At 37.0% G+C, this 15,851-nt stretch overlaps 1 protein-coding gene across 4 annotated transcripts in view; it reads right to left on the bottom strand.

The window, feature by feature from the left end:
- Window positions 1-15,851, bottom strand: part of LOC105214224 (GATA-binding factor C) — a 95,006-nt gene that overhangs the window by 39,596 nt on the left and 39,559 nt on the right. For 3 of the 4 annotated variants that reach the window (XM_011187517.3, XM_054233692.1, XM_054233691.1), the window contains exons 3-4: window positions 8,602-8,882; window positions 7,450-8,440 (exon numbers count right to left, since the gene is read on the bottom strand). In XM_011187517.3, the coding sequence (XP_011185819.1) occupies window positions 7,450-8,440; window positions 8,602-8,882 (1,272 nt within the window). The remainder of the gene's footprint in view (window positions 1-7,449; window positions 8,441-8,601; window positions 8,883-15,851) is intronic. The other variant, XM_054233702.1, reaches the window with a different exon arrangement.

Genomic DNA, 15,851 nt, shown 5'->3' with positions numbered 1-15,851 from the left:
GGCCGCTAGCCCTAACCGACCGACCGGCGGACCGCATTGTCGCCGCGCTGGACCAATGCTAATAAATCAGTGAGTTAATGATGTTTATACCTTTGCACACAGCAACCAGTCGGCCAGCCAGAGAGTTAGTCAGTTAGCCTGAGAGTCAGTCAGCTAGCCAATTCAGCCTGCCAGCCAGCCGCAGCAACTCACTCACACGCTGACTGACCGCCTGGTTGTACGACGCTTGTTGTTGTTGTCTGCACTGTTTTTTCGGTTGTTGCTATTATTGTTTTTTTTTGTATTTTCATTGTTTTTGGGCAGTACGCTTACTACCGTTTTGCGACTAACTAGTACGCGTTTGCTGCTTACTAAACTTGCTCTCTGTGGCATGTAATTTTATTAAGAATTTTGTCGACACCACGCGCCTCCTGGATTCCAGCGCAATGCGGCAATGTCGAGAGTGAGGGTGTATGTGTGTTTACTGTTGTTGTTGTTGTTGTTGTTTTTGTATGAAGTATGTTCACTGTTTATACGTAGAATTTTGATATGCCACACTGTTGGTAAGTCAGTACACACTTGGAGCCATTGGATGCTGCTGCCACATGGGTATATTAGCTTATATGTGGTAGTGAGTGTATGTTTATATGTATGTGTGTGTCTGTTTGTATTTTATGACCATTAAATATTTTTTATATAATTTTATTCTCTTCTGGCTTTTGTTTTGATTTCAATTTGCCTTCAACAAACTGTTGTATTTTTTGTTGTTTTTTTATTTTTTTCATACTAGTTGTTGTTGTTGTTATAGCTGTTTAGGCCGTGTGATATTTATTTGTGGGCAAGCAGTGACAGTTTTTATATTTATATATATATATTTTTATGGCCACTTTTTTGTTGTTTGTATGTAATAATATTTCCCTTTATTTTAGTTTTTGTTGTTGTTGTTGTTTTAAAAAATAATATTTAATTTCTCCCTTCATCGTTACATTGCTTACATCGCTTTATGTATGTAGTTACATACATATGTAAGTGTGCGTAAAGGTAGGCCTTTTTGGGCGCTCCTGCCACTATGATTTACTAGTTATAACAGTAATTCTTGGTTACAAATCTTGGCTAGTTGTTGTCCCTCCGGCTACATGGCACAGTGATTTCTCGGAAATTTGTGCACACTTCGGTATGAGGCTGCGGCGCACAGTCACACAAATCTTCAGCTCCATATATGAGCGTGTGTTTGTGCTTATGCGCAACCTGTTCGTAGGGTCAGTGGCGTGCAACACAAGTATTTTAGTGACAATTGGCGTTGTGGTATTATTATTATTGCTGTTGTTGTTCTTGGTTTTCCGAAAATATTGCCTGTTGTTTTAGTAGTTGTTTCTTCTTTCACATTTTCATTTCAACCATTTATTGGACACTTGGCGTCTGCGCTCAGCAACTATTACAAAAATACACTCATATAGGCAAACCGAGGCACACATTGGCTGTTGGTTCTGTTGTTGTTATCATTGTCGCTTGTCTGTTTAATTGATAAGATGATCTGTCTTGATTCCGTATAATTTCTTTTGGTCGCTTTGATTTGTTCTCACTGATACGTGGGCAATAAAATGTCTGTTGATTACTTTTTCTTGCGATTTTCATTTTTATTAAGAATTCTTTAATAGCCAGCGCTGCTAGTAATTGGTTTTGTATTTGCTTTTGAATTGACCTTTGTTGTTGTTTTTGTTAAATGACTATGTTTATTGGAGTACTAAAGTGATGAAGTTATTCTTGTAAGAATATGAATTATGAGCGAAGGGTGAAAGTTGGGGTAACCAAATACTTGTGTTTAACAGAGTTTTTAGAGAGATTTTAGCGAAGATAATTTTGTGGTTTGGGGCATGTAAGAAATTGTTAATGAGGAGGGATATGTTTTGAATCTAAATACAAAAAAAATTAAAAATACATAATAAAAAAATGTGAGGAGTTTTTTTTACAAAAAAAATATTTTTTGGAGAAAAAAAAGAGTTAGAAGAGAATCAAAAAAAGGAACATAATTTCAGACAAAAAATAAAAAATGAAAAAATATTTTTATACATTTTTTTTCTCCAAAACACCCATGTTGGATGTCGATAATAAAAAAACATGAAAATAAAAATATATTTCATAGCAAATACTCTCTTAAAATATGCTCGCAACTAATTTTATTATACTTCTTTTAAGTTCGAACCCCTTCTATAGCGTTTTATCATAATTTTTTGCTAAAAAAATATTATAAATATGTATGTATGACATTATTTCTCTTGAATATCACCTACATGCGTACAAAACAACAACACAACAGCAGCAGCAATTTTTGTTTTCATATTTGTATGAGTGCAGCTACAATAAATGTTATGTTATGTTATTATTTTACAATGTGGCATAAACAGTTATGTACAATTTGGCACATTTAATACAAAGAACACAGTGCTTGTTTTTGTTATTTTTTTTTTGTTCCATAATATTTTAAATTTTGATTTTTGGTTTTTGCTTTGGTGAACAAGACAAAAAACACATGATGTGAGCAAATACATATTGTATAGTATATTGTTATTGAAGAAAACAAAAGCTAACAAAATGAAGTACAAAAAAATGTAAACAAACAAGCGTTGAAAATAAACTGAAAGCAAGTAAGTGCCAAAAAACAAACGAAATACACATAAACAACATGGAAAACAAGTGTGATTAAATCAAAATATGCTAGAGCAGCCAAAACCGAAATTTCCCTTTTGCGCATGCGCAATAAAAATGCATATCTAGACTAAAATAAAAACATGAAAAGCGACGAAAGCGTACTAACTCGTTAAAATTATACCTAAATGACTAAGGGAGTTTAAAACTAACCAAACCTGGTTCCTAACTAACTACTGAACCCAGCCTTATTTGCCTAAATATCTGCAAGAATGCATCTGAAAGCGTGCCAACACGCGTTTAGCCTGTCAAATCGAGCAAACGCAATGCGCAGGCGCACAAATATGCCATTTAACAAACAATTGCAAGCAAGCGAAGAAGAATTTGAACAAAAAGTGAGCGCAAAGCAAAGTCAAGCCACCAGAAAACAATGTGACACAAACCATATCAATTACTTAACTTCATGCAAAGCATACTTTATTTTCACCTGTGACAAAGGGTCAGGTAGACAATGAAAGCAAGAGAATCTAAACACACCACACACACCGCGAAAGCTACAGTTGACTTTTAGTTGACGCCGCGCGCCAGTTAAATCCCGCGTCAGAAGCAATCATTAAAGTCGCTCGACAGCAGCAAATAAAATCAGAAAAAGGCAGTAGATCCACTGAAAAGTGAAATATAAAATTGTTTGCAGAAAAAACGCCGATCGCCTTGTATCGCACAAATGTATCTCACTGAAAAAACTACAACTGCACACACAAGCGTACAACACATGTTCTTGCGCCTGCGCAAACTTATCGCCAAACAGCGATAACAAAATGTTTAAATGAATGCTTAAATGGTTGAATGGCTGCAAGTGGTGGCATGGCGACATCGGCTGGTTGGTCGACCAACCTGAGAGTTGTAGTTGTTGGGGGTGGCTGATGGCTGGCAAAGCAGAAGCGCGCAATCAACGACTGCGCAATAATAGTCGTCGCAGCCATAAAATCAGCCAATAATGACACGACTAGCAGCCGATGGGCACAGTGCAGTAGGGCAACAACAAGAACAAAAAGTTGAGGGAGACAAACGAGCGAAACAATAGCGCACAATGAGTAGACTTGGCGCTACGGCAGGCAACAATGCTGCCACAGGATTTTTTCTTTTTTTAATTTTTAATTTTTTTTTTAATTATTTTTATTTACTTTTTTTATAACATTGTGTGGCACGAAATCTGTGACGCAGCGAAAACTGTCAAGCTACAGTCGCAAGCAAACGGAAAATGAGGAGTTGAGGAAGAAAATAATAAAAAATATAGTTAACAAAAAATAATGACAAAAAGCAACAAAAACAACAATAAAAAATAAAATAACAATTACAAAAACAAAAGCCTACGTTGCAACAACCTTTAACTGGCCTTCACTCGGTTTATATTTATAACACATGCTTTATTGTTGAGCTTTTTTGTTTTGTTTATTTTCTTTGCTGCAGCTTGCTTGGCTACTTTTCTTCATTTTTACTGCCTTGCTGTTGGTGACAATGAGTTTGATGGTGATTTTGATGTCTGTCGCTTAGTGCAGCGCTGACTAAATGCGACACGGTGGGCCAGGCGTGCAGTTCAGACGCTTGCTTACATACATACATAGGCACACACACGGATGTTGCTACCTCACTTTTATTTTTTTTTCGACTTTTCACTTTTGCTGCTTCTTCTTCAACTCTTTTTCATTTACTCCATTGTCTTGTCACTTTATTGGTTTTTTGCCAATTTTCTACGCTTTGCGCCACTTGTTGTACGCGTTGTTGTTGTTTAACGAATACATTACAAGTATATGTAGAGCTAACTAAAGAGTTAAGCGACGAACTTGGTATGAAATGTTGGTTTTCTGGAGCTCGATTTCGTTTAAGAAGATTTTTTCATAGTGAAAAACGAATATAAGGAACCTAGCTATTGGTTTTTGAACACCTCGAAATCATATTTAATTTAGTTTTTGAATATAAATTTCGAAAATATATTTTTTTATATTTTGTAATTAATTTTCCTTCTTATCTACAGCTTGTTCTGAATTTTAGAAATCACAATTTTAATATTTATTTAATAATTTTTAAATATGTCCCTACAGGATCCGTGCTAGTGCAAGGTGCTTATCACAATTTGTGCTACATTTAACGAAAAGTGTGCAACGTTTTAAGCTGGGCAGGGAGTGTGGCGGGACACAGCGCAAAAAAATCCATAAATAAATGAAAATTAAATAATTCAAAACAAATAAAACGATATGAAAAATCTATTTACGCCAAGCTATTGTTGTCTATTATAAAATTTTTAAAATTTTTTTTCGAAATTATTACTATTCAAACAAAGTAGTTTAAAAATGTAAATTTTTTTTTTTGGAATTTCGAAAAAAATTCGAACTTGATTTCGAATTTTGAAAAGATTCAAACTTGATTTCGAATTTCGAAAAGATTTGTTTTATATTTTTGAATATGTATCAAATATAAATTAAATAAAGATTTTATTCAATCACTCAATAGGTTTTAATTTTCACACAAAAACCTCAATAAATAAATTTCGAAAATGCATATGCATTTATACAACATATACATATAAGTATATATGTATATACTGACGTAAACAACATTTTTTGCCAAAAATGTATATTTCTTAATTACTAAAAGGAAATTGCGTACATTTCACATTTTTAATATTAAATTTAACTAAACAAAAATGCCCATTAAAAAGAGGATGCCGCATGAAAGAGCAAAAAGTGACTACGCGTAAATGCAGCTAAACATGTAGAGCGACCAGATGCATATGCGCCAAAAAACTGACAAGTCTTCAAAAACAGGGCAAAGAAAAGCAAGGAAGTATGCCAAGAAGAAGAAGATACAAAAAAATGAGCGAAGAGTAAGGCAGACAGCAGAAGGGCGCCGATATTGTGGAGGAGTTCCAAGCAATAATGAAATGCAGCTGAACTTAAAGCGAAAGCGATGTTTGTGTATATGTAGATACACACATTTAGGGCCAAGCGAAAGTAATAAATGAAGAAAAAGTCACTTGCAACAACAAAAACAAAAACTAAATTGTAGTAGAACAGTAGCGAAGCTGATTAAAGCAGCAGGTGCATGCAGCGCTCTTGCAAACGAACGCACTGACAAATGCACAAGATGTGGCACACACAAAAAAGACAACAACAACAACAACTTGAATGAGCAGAAAAAGTAGTAGTTGAAGCGGTATACAATAGAATAGCGCGGCATATAGGCAATTGCAGTAATTAACAATGCGTTGAGTGCATTTGTGGCAAGCGCAAAATAAAAAGACATTAATTTATAAAACAACAACAACAATTTGTAGTGAGAAAAATTGCAAGAAATGCAGCTTTCATTGTTTCTCCCGCCGCTTGTTGACAACACAGCGGCCGAATAGCGCGCGCATGCAAATGAAATCGGGGGAGGCTTCGTACAGCAGAAGAAGCCATGAAAGGAAGTACAAGTGCATAGCTGGCAAAGAAAGTGTGCATAAAGCAGAACATGTGTATGCGTTGTCATTGCGAATTTTCGCACGCGCATAAAAATCGTCACACATTAAAGGCAACAACAACAACAACAACAAAATTAAAGTTAAATACCTTTCGCTCGCTGGCAATTTGCATAAGCACAGCTTGACTGCAGCGCCGTGCAACGCTTTGTTGACTGGCATGCGGAAGCGCGTAAGTGAAGAGTTAAGCGCTTGAGCGCTGACTGAGAGCGGGCATGAACGCTTGCGATTTATTGTGCATGTTTAAGTGCGGGAAAATATTTTCGCATTTCCTTTTGCGCTGAAGCTGAGCCGAAAGAAATGGAACGGAAACTGACTTAAGCAGACAAGTGGACTGTAAGATAAGCGCTGCTGCGTACCGCAAATAGTTGAGATGCATTGCAACTTCATTTTGAAGTGGCAGCACTCGAAAGGAGCTAAAAGTCAAGTGAGTGAAATTCTCACGAAAAGTCACGAATGCGGGTGGAGATGTCGTCTTTTTTCTTTCAACATATTTAGAGCAAGCGCTCTTCAAGTTTCAATATTTTGCTTAAGAAAGACTCAAAATGTACTGTTATTATTTTATATATGATTATTCGGGATTAGTTCGTGTAATTGTATGAAATTATTATTATATATAAGATTTGATATTATTGAATATTATTATTTTTTAGTTTCAGTCAAACGATTTCTTCACGCTACAATATTTAGATATTTTTTATATTCTCGCCGTTCTTTGCAGTGTATTTCAAACTTTTCCTTTCCTTTAAGTTAAACCCTTGCATTATTAACCCTTAAGTGCACATAAATATTGTTTTTCCATATATACACATGAATAATTATAATAAAAAAATAATTTAAAATCATTAAAAATTAAATATACTGAAAAAAATATATAAACTTAAATAATATTTGTGTTAGTAAAAACATTTACTGAATAACGAAAAGGGTAATGGTATTAGTAATGCATGTTTTGAGCATAGTTGTACCTATGATTACTTTATTAATAATAAAAGTTACTTGAACGATTACTTTTAAATTTAATGATTACATAATCATTACTTTAATTTTTTAATTTTATGATAAAACTTTACTGTTAAAGTTTCAATATTTATATCACTAATTATCTCAATTACTTAACAAGTAATGATGACCAAAATTTATTAATTTTTCAATTACACCAAATACACAAATAATTACTCCGTAATAATTTCGAGTTTAATTAAAGTAATCATAGGCACAACACCACTTCTGTTTGACATACAAATATTATTCACCCACACCATCACATTTGCATATGAAATGGGTTAGTTTTTTGTCTTGCTTACCCGCACTGGTTCTCGGTTTCGTACGCGCCGGCTTCACATCCTGACTATGGCTGTGCGCATGACTGTGCGTATGATGGCTATGCCCGTGACCATGTCCATGCCCATGACTAGCCGACATATTGCCACCCAAACTGCCACCGTTCAGGCCACCCAAGCCAAGGCTACCACCGCCGCTGCTGCCGCCGCCACCGCCACTAATACCATTACCACCACCAATACCACCATGACTCTGCCCCAGCCCAGACGACACACCCGTCGACGCGCCACCACCCATCATATGATGATGCGTATGATGACCGCCCGACATGCTGTGGCGCGCCGCCGCCGCCGCTGCCATTGAGGAACTTTGAAACATACCCGCCGCTGCTGCAGCGGCCGCCTGATGATGTGCCACCGCCGCTGAGGTGTTGGCCAAATGATGATGTGCCGCATACGAGGCATATGTGCCATCATAACCGCCCATTGCGCTCGCGCTGCTGCCAGCGCTGCCAAGTGACGTATTCGCTGTCAGACCATTACCGCCGAGACCCACACCGAGTCCACTACTGCTGCTGCTATTGCCCAGACTGTTGGCGTAGTGCGCTTGCGCGGTGCCATCGAAGAGGCTCGAGCCGTTCAGGGCGGAGATGGTATTGGCGCTGGAGGTGTGTGCGTGTACATTGTGACTGCTGTTGTTGGTGGCGGAGCCGCTATTATTGTTGTTGTTATTATTGTTCGCGCTACTGTTGTTATTGCTGCCGCTGTTGTTGTTGTGCGAACTACCGTTGTTCGCTGTATTGTTGTTGTTATTTGTGTTATTATTATTATTGTTGTTGTTGTTGTTAGTACCTTCACGCTGCTTTGGCGCCGCCGACGATTGCTGACTGCCGTTATGCGTCAGACTGCCGAGTCCATTTTGTATGGCGGGTTTGATGTCCAGCGCACAACTCGTGTCCGCTATTGAGGTAGTGCCGGTCGATTGCGCCTGATGCATGAACGCGTTCACAACGGCCTGTTGGTGAGAACAAGAGAGAGCGTAATGAAATATTGGAAAAAAATAGATCTTGTTAATTTTTTAAGTTATTTTAAAATAAATATATTCTAAGTTGATCTCTAAAATAATAATTTTAATTTTCTACAATTATTCTTTGGCATCACTTCGATTGCGCTTACCTGATACTCTGATGGACCGGTTTGTACTGAATCGGGTGTGGAATCCTTTGGCGGTGTCGGTGGGAATGGAAATGAATGTTGGCCCGCCGTCGTCTGATGGCTTTGGCCAATTTGGCCGACCTTATGGTCCACTTGCGGATCCTGGGGGCATGCAAACGGACTGCCCCATGGGCTGGCGGGTGCGAATGATTTATGCTCGCTGGTAAGCCACGAACCGAGGGGCGGATGAAAGTGCGGCCGACACACTTGCGGTGATGTATGGGACGATGGCATACGGGATGCTGCAACGACAACAGAGAAAACAATCGATTATAGATACATATATTACAAAACAACAACAACAATATTAAAATTACGATATTTAATAAACAAAAAAGGCGGCAAATATAATTATTTTGCATAACTGTATAACTGTGTATGTATATGTTTACATAAATTAAAGATAATCGCGCGCATTAAATCAATTATGGGAAAATTTATTTCAAAAGCCAACGCCGAAAAAAATGTGTGCGCGATAATAAAATTACGCGCGAAAAATTACAATACAACAATTTTCGGAGGCGGAGGTCGCCGTGCTGAGAGACCAGAAGCGATAAAATTTCTATAATAAATGACGTTTTAAAAATTTGTGGCAACAACAACAATGTGTGCAATAAATAATTTATGGCCACGGCTGTATAGCAGCGTCCAATTGTAGCAGACTGTCCGGTGGAGTGCCATGCAAAGCTGCCACAACCCATATTGCGGCAGCGGCAAAGCCATCGATCGTACGTACGAACGGCCGATCGTTCGATTGATCGCACCACACAGTATAAATTCGCCTTCAGCTTCTCTGTGTGTATGTGTGTGTGTATGAGCCACCGAACGTCATTCAACTTGCTTGCCTGCCGCCACAACAACACAATGCCGTGTGTCGTGCACCACTTGCAGAGCGAGTTGTTTTGCATACAAAGGCGCTGCTGCGGCGGCAAGTGCTCTGGTGGCAACACACTCGTATACACGTCGGCATTACGGCGAATTTTGTGGCTGGCACAATGCGGCGTGTGCATTGTCATAAATTGTTTAATTTGTATCATAAACAATCGCGTTAAACTTTATCCCTAAGCCATGCGGAGATCGATCAAGCCGCCGTTGCACACACACATACCGCATATTTAAAACACTTGCAGCATTTGTGTGGCAGCAAGTAAGGAGATTACTGTGCGGCGTTAGTGTGCGCGTTAATGCGTCTACAACAACAAAGCTGCCACCGCGTGTTGTCAAGAACTGCCGCCAATTGCAGCTTCTGCTGTCCGACCATGTGGCAGGCACTTGGCATGATTCATGCCGCATTTGCTCCCATTTCCACTTTGATTTCATTTTGTTGTTGTGTTGCACCTCAGCAACGCGCAAACGTTTGTACCTAGTAGCGTTGCAAGCTAATGCTTTTCGAAATGTATAATTTAGCAGACACCAAGTGAGATTTATGTGGCATGCTGTTGGCGCTTTATGTTGCATTATATATATTTGGATTATGCTTATTTTGTAATGTTTAAGTTTAATTTTTTTTGTAATAATTTTGCGTTGCCACAGTTTGTTGAGTGCAAACTATTAATGCCAAGCATCAGGCAGGCGCAGCTGTGTTGCCAGCAACTTGCAACAATATGGTTTTCCGCATCAACTGTCCTGTTATTGTTGCAATTTGCTGGGGTCCTGTCGTGCAACACATACTGCAAACGTTTGTCTGGCAGGCGAAATGCAATGCTATTATCATTATTATCATTGATTTTAAGCCTTGAGCGGCAAATAATAACTTCAATTCATATGTTGTGTGGCACATGCGCGTATGTGTGTGTGTGAGTGCTAATGCAACGCTAGTAGCATAGCAAATGAAGTGGATTGCGAATGGTTAATCGCTGCTGTGTACTGTTACTGTTTAAAAAAGGCAGATTTGCTGTGTTACGTTTTTAGAGTAGCTTATCTTACTGAAAAGTGGCAAGCCTTTGTGTAATATAAATACCATTAAATGCTTTAAAAAATACGAAATATGTTTAAAATTCATTTTTTGAGTAATGAAATACAATTTGATAAGATAATTATGAAAATTTATTACTATAAACAGCCTAACAAAATAGTAGTAGAAAAGGTAGTAGAAAACGTACTAGAAAATTTAGCAGTAAATTGTTGAAAACGTGTAGCATTAGCTTGAATTATGAGTTTATATTGCTAAATTGTCAAAAATAATAATTATACATAGTTGTACTAATAATTTATTACTTTTTCAGTAATAAGAACAGTAGTTATAGTACCAGAAAGTCAATAGTACTAAAACTTACTAGTTACTAAAAGTGAAAAAGAAAGCATAGAAGTGCATACTAAAACGTGTTTTCATAGATTAATGATATTAGAAGTGAAAAAGTCAACACTAAGGACTGTACTAATTTATTGTACTAAACTTATACCAGTAACTATATAGAGCTACAGTTTCTTAAAGGATAAAAATATTATACAAATAATTTCGGTGATTTTTTCGGCTCTTTATTCTTACATAACACAGTACAACAACAACTATTCGCAACTTTCTTTGAACAATCAATTGCATTGCTTCCTTTGGTAATTTATATTAACCTATACAATGTGCCACATACAAACTACTGCCACTGTGGCACAATCATTACAACAAGCCTTGTCTTACAACACAACAGATCGTGATGGATTATGCGCTTGTGATTGATTATGTGGTTGCTGGTGGTGTACGAAATGGCAACAAATATAAAAAAAATATTTAATAACATTTAATATTGGCCATAAAATAGCAGAGCAATAATATCGCCACAACAGCGACGCACTTCAACACAGATCGCGAAAAAGATGAGCCACTGTCAAGACGGCAGCCGGCACTAGCGCAGGCAGACAACGGCAACAAAGTGGACAACAGCAGCAGCAGCAACATTATTCATCTTACTGGCATTATATGTTGCTGCTGGAGCGACAGTCAACACAGTGGTTGCTGCTGCTGTGCTGACGTTGTTGTTAGCTGCTGTAGTGAGCGCTGTTCGGACTGCCGCTGCTGCATCTTGTCGATCGTTGCGCTTGATAATTCCCATTTGATTATCCTAATAACAGTTCTTTAGCCAATATTATATGTACGTGTGCCTGATTATAGCTATTATGTGGCAGCAATTGTGGCATGGCCATCCGTGCTGCCTGCCTGCGACGCGTTCGCTTGAGCTAAGTGGCTTCAGGTGGTTTTCGCTTGCGCTTACACATTGCTTTTTTTTGATTCTTTAATTTTATTTTTTTCATTTTCTTAGTTTCTGTCTCATATTTTATTAGGGACTCTGCGAGTGTGTGCGATTTCGGGTAGCGCAGGTGATCAGCAGTGAAAATGATTATTGAATTAAAATACATGTACAATTTTGAATGGATTTTTGTTGGTGTTGTCTTGTCTAAATATTAAACCAGCAGACGGACAAACAAACAAATGGATTTATGGCAGTGATAGCTGGACGCTCGGCAATTGTTCGGCGGGTTGATCGATCACTGGGCGCGATCTCACGTGATCACAACACGTTCAGCCGATTTTTCATATATATTAAACTTTTTCAAAAATAAAACTATTGATTTGCGCCAGTTGATGACTTAACAATTGGTTTATTGCGAAAAGCGATCATGTGAACAGTAAAAATTTAACAAAAATAACAAAAAAATATATAAATAAGAGTACCCGAAACATGAGCACATAATTTGTTGCACCTAAAAAAGGCGCGCACTCGTGTTCACACATTTGCCGCAACACTTGCCACATTTGCGCCAACTGCATGGCGTTCACGGAAATCAGTACAAAACACTTGATTTGAGGCATGGAAAAGGAAATACAGCAACACATAGTGCATTCAAAAATTATTTCGACGTGCAAAGGGAGTCACTCGAACAAACAAGCTTGCCACAACAACAACTACAACAGTGTGCGCGTCCTTAATGCAATAGTTCGAAGTATAATTTGCACAGGTTGCAAGTTGCAAATTATAGTTTGGTTGCGAGCAACAAAATAAAAATTAAAAAAAAGTGGCTAAGAAAACAGCAAAAACAAAAAATATTAAATAATACGAGTTGTGTGTTGTTGTTGTGGAATGTGCAAAAATATACAACTTACTTGCATTTTTAATATTTTTTTTTTATTTTTTTATATTTTTATTGCAGCCACTTTAATTGCATACACATCTCATACACATACACAGTCAAAGCCGCACAACGTGCGAATTGTTACGGCAATTTTTGAAGCGCATGTGCACATATACACATCCATATTAATAACTCTGGATTTTTTTCGCAGCCGTAAATTAATAAGGTGTCAATTTATGATGTGTGTGATGCTGCGCTGATAAGCTTGCTGCTGAGAAATTAAGTCGTAACTGTGCGCTTGGCGGCGGTGCGTGTGGTGTGCAGCAGTGATTGCATATCACTTTTTTTGCTTGTGTGTAATTGTATACCCAAATATATATTTATAAAGCGCATAGAAATTGCTTTTTTCATGTCTTAATAGGGTTTTCCACCGATTGCTTGGTGCGTGTGCACAATTTGTAATTTCGCCGCAAATTAGCGGTTTTGTGTAGCGTGAAAAACCCGCTAAGCAAACGCCAAACTGGGTGTTGGATATTTAATCACTGGAAAATTGAAGACAATATGTAGAAATGTGTGAAAGTCATTGAAGTTGCAAGGAAAAATGGAAATTGTTGCAATTTGTTGATTGCTATAGTAATGTTCGTTCGATTCATATTGTAAAGAAATTAAGAAAAAGGCGTTTATTTTAAAATATTAGATAATGTACAAGCTTTTAAAATTTTCACTTTAGAACATTTTTTGTAGAGCTTTTGAGCTTTCACTTAAAATCTTAAAATTTTGCATTTTTTTTATTTTTTTTTTGTATTTGAGTCATGTATAAATAAGCATATCCCACTTTACTTATGGAAGAGCTTTCACTGTAAGCTTTCATACAAAAATGAGCTTTCACAGAGTGTTTATTTTAAAATGTTTTCATTGACCTTAGACTACATAACAGCATTATAAACATGCTTATAAATATTTTATGAGCTTTCAACATTGTTACATTCAAGTTTTTGTGCTTAATAGTTATGTATATTTTTAGATGCTTAGAGCAGTATATAACAAATGTAAATATAATACATGTATATCTAGAAAGCTGTCACTCATACAAAGCTCAAGCTTTCATGCTTAATATTAAAAGTTAACATTTACTATAGTTATTTTCTCTCAAATAAAATTATGCAATTCTTTATAGTATTCCGTTATTGCATTCTCTCACCTACTACATTCTTTCCATTCTAATATACATATCTTCAATTAATACAATTACGCATAATAACTGATATTTATACACTCCATATAACTCACATTCGTGTCATTTGTCTGCAATTAATCTCAACCTTTGCGACCCACTTTCAACGGCATTCAGCACAAATATCCATTTAACGCTTAAATACAAGTTATTATTTATCCAACTAATTCGCAAGTAATTTAAATTGAATAAATCATATTTAACGCTAGTAACACCCGCGAACACAACAACAACAAATCAAAGTAAATTAATGCAAATACATAGATATGCATGTAAGTAAGTATGTGTGACGTGTGATTCGAGCAGATTGAATTATCATAAATGCGATTGACATGCCCAGATAGCGGGACATGCAATTGCACTTTAGCGGCATTAAAGGTGCGATTATTATTAATGTGTGGCAAGCAGCTAACAAACACACACATACGAATATATATGTATATAAAGAGAAGAGAGAAGCTTGAGTTGGGCAAAAGCGATCAAAAAATGCATGAAAAGTTGGAATTCAATGCATGTAAATGTTAAACAATTAAATATTTATGCAAAAAATGCGCTGCCATAAATTCAAATATCAGGCGATAAAGAACATTTTCGCACATTCAATTGGAATAGCTCTTTTATTACTGCAGCTAATTTATGTGATTATGAATACCATGCGGCTGGCTGCTTAGTATGCGCAGGCGTGCCGCGCACATAATTCAATATTTCTGTGGATTGCGCGGCACATGAAGACACTTGCAACAAGCGCGTTGCTGCTTACAAAAGTAAGTATGTGTGCCACTTTATTGTTTCAGTTTGCCGTTAATAATAAAAATGAGCAATATTTATATTATTTGCAACAAGACAGTGGCACGCAAAGTCGCCGCCAACGAACACAAATAAGCAATGCCAAACAGAAGTGCAACCGAACAAAATGCAACAAGGTGTGCGGCAGCAGCAGCAGCAGCAAGGCGAAAAAAAATCTACTAGTGAATAATAGCAATAATTAAAACAAACAAGTCGGAAGTAATACAGCGTACATAGTACATAGATATGTAGGTGAGTGTGTGCGAGTGCGCGCCTTCAAAGTCAAGGTGTCCGCATGCGCTGACCCAGCGTACAAGTGCTCGCGGTTTTTGTGGCAGTTACGCGATACTTTTGTTGCACGCCACCAACAAGAAACTGTTATACTTTATAGTTACCACACTTTGGTGGTACTTCAGCAACACACCTACATAGCAGAAGCATAAATGCGGCGCGCTTGGGGTGCATAACCTGCGACTAACTTAGTTGTAAAAAAAAACAACAAATATATGTGACTGCCGCAGCCTGCAGCGTGCGGTTGCCGCATTGAAGCGTTTTTAATTTGGAGCAGGTGTATCGTCATCGCTTGGTGGGGACTAAGCGGATGCCGCAAAGTAACAAAGCAGACAGGCTGCGAGTCAGAGCGGACAACGTTGTATGAAAAGAGAGTAGTCTTTTACAGCTGCAGTTGTGGCATGAATGGAGCAACGACTACTTGTGTGCGTATACTCTGTGGCACGCGCCGAAAAGTGAGTATTTTCTTGATATATATTTTTTTAACAATTGCTTCTACTTATATTTTTAAAGATGTTTTTTCTGCTGGTTCTGCTATAGGTACAGTTGTGTGCAAAATTTTTTTTAAATTACTTTTTTTTAATGTTCTTAACATTATCTAATTTTTTTTTGTTAAAAAAATATGCTTGTATGCTTTTAAATTTTTTTCTAAAAACAGTTTTGACTATTTTAAAAAAACTAAAAAATATTCAGAAATTTTAGACTCCTTAAATTTTGCATTCTAATTAATATTTATTTAAATAAATTCATCAAAAATGTTTCAAATTCTAATTTTTACTGTTATTTTAATTTTTTTTTAGTTTGCTTTCAAATTATTCTGCTATTTTACAGTACA

The sequence above is a fragment of the Zeugodacus cucurbitae genome, chromosome 2 (genome assembly GCF_028554725.1).
Source record: "Zeugodacus cucurbitae isolate PBARC_wt_2022May chromosome 2, idZeuCucr1.2, whole genome shotgun sequence".
NCBI lineage: Eukaryota > Metazoa > Arthropoda > Insecta > Diptera > Tephritidae > Zeugodacus > Zeugodacus cucurbitae.
This window is presented reverse-complemented; position numbering and strand designations above follow the sequence as displayed.